We start from the raw sequence: 674 nt of genomic DNA, 5'->3' as shown, positions 1-674 counted from the left end.
TATATATATATATATAGTTATTAATTAATTATGTTGTTTATTAATAACTGACCAACAATGTTATTAATATATTTAACATTTGTATTTTCGTTCATGTGCGCGCGTCCGTCCGTGTGCGTGTGGGTGAGCGTGTGTGCGTGCGTGTGTACGTTTATGCGTACGTGCACCCGTGCGTGTGTGTGTGTATAGCAAGCCTTTACAGCTTACAACTGTATTTACAGATAAATACCCTGCTGTCTGACATGTCAACGATCTACAACACCGGACGAGTGTGCAAGTTTGGACTGACCTGCGAAGAAAATGATAACACCTTTCGTTTACCGTTAGATCCAGGTATGTATGTTATCCTCATACTCATGTACACGCTCACCTACACGCACACATACAGTTTCTCTTCAGTGATCAAAATGGCATAACATTGGATCCTGCGATGTTGTAATATACATACGCACGCGCGCGTGCACATACACTCTCGCAATCACTCACACATGCACGCACGCACACATGCACACATACACACACATACCACACACCAGTGGCGTACGCAGAATTTTCGAAAGGGGGGTGTTATGAGCACGCGAATGGGGGGTCTTTGAAATTATTTGAAATTAGCACCTCTCAGATGCGTTTTCTGCGCGAGCATGGGGGGGTCCGGACCCCCTCGGACCCCCCCC

General features: G+C 45.4%; 1 protein-coding gene across 1 annotated transcript in view; it reads left to right on the top strand.

Annotated features, from left to right (window-relative positions):
* Positions 1 to 225: 225 nt before the first annotated feature.
* The window catches only part of LOC106818923 (angiotensin-converting enzyme-like), a 10,586-nt gene continuing 10,137 nt past the window's right edge, over positions 226 to 674 (top strand). The window contains exon 1 of the mRNA XM_014823591.1: positions 226 to 333. Coding sequence (XP_014679077.1) covers positions 243 to 333 — 91 coding nt within the window. The 5' untranslated portion in view covers positions 226 to 242. The remainder of the gene's footprint in view (positions 334 to 674) is intronic.

Source organism: Priapulus caudatus, unplaced genomic scaffold (genome assembly GCF_000485595.1).
Source record: "Priapulus caudatus unplaced genomic scaffold, Priapulus_caudatus-5.0.1 Scaffold2653, whole genome shotgun sequence".
Taxonomy (NCBI): Eukaryota; Metazoa; Priapulida; class Priapulimorpha; order Priapulimorphida; family Priapulidae; genus Priapulus; species Priapulus caudatus.
The sequence above is the reverse complement of the archived record's forward strand: the minus strand, read 5'-3'. Positions and strand labels throughout refer to the sequence as shown.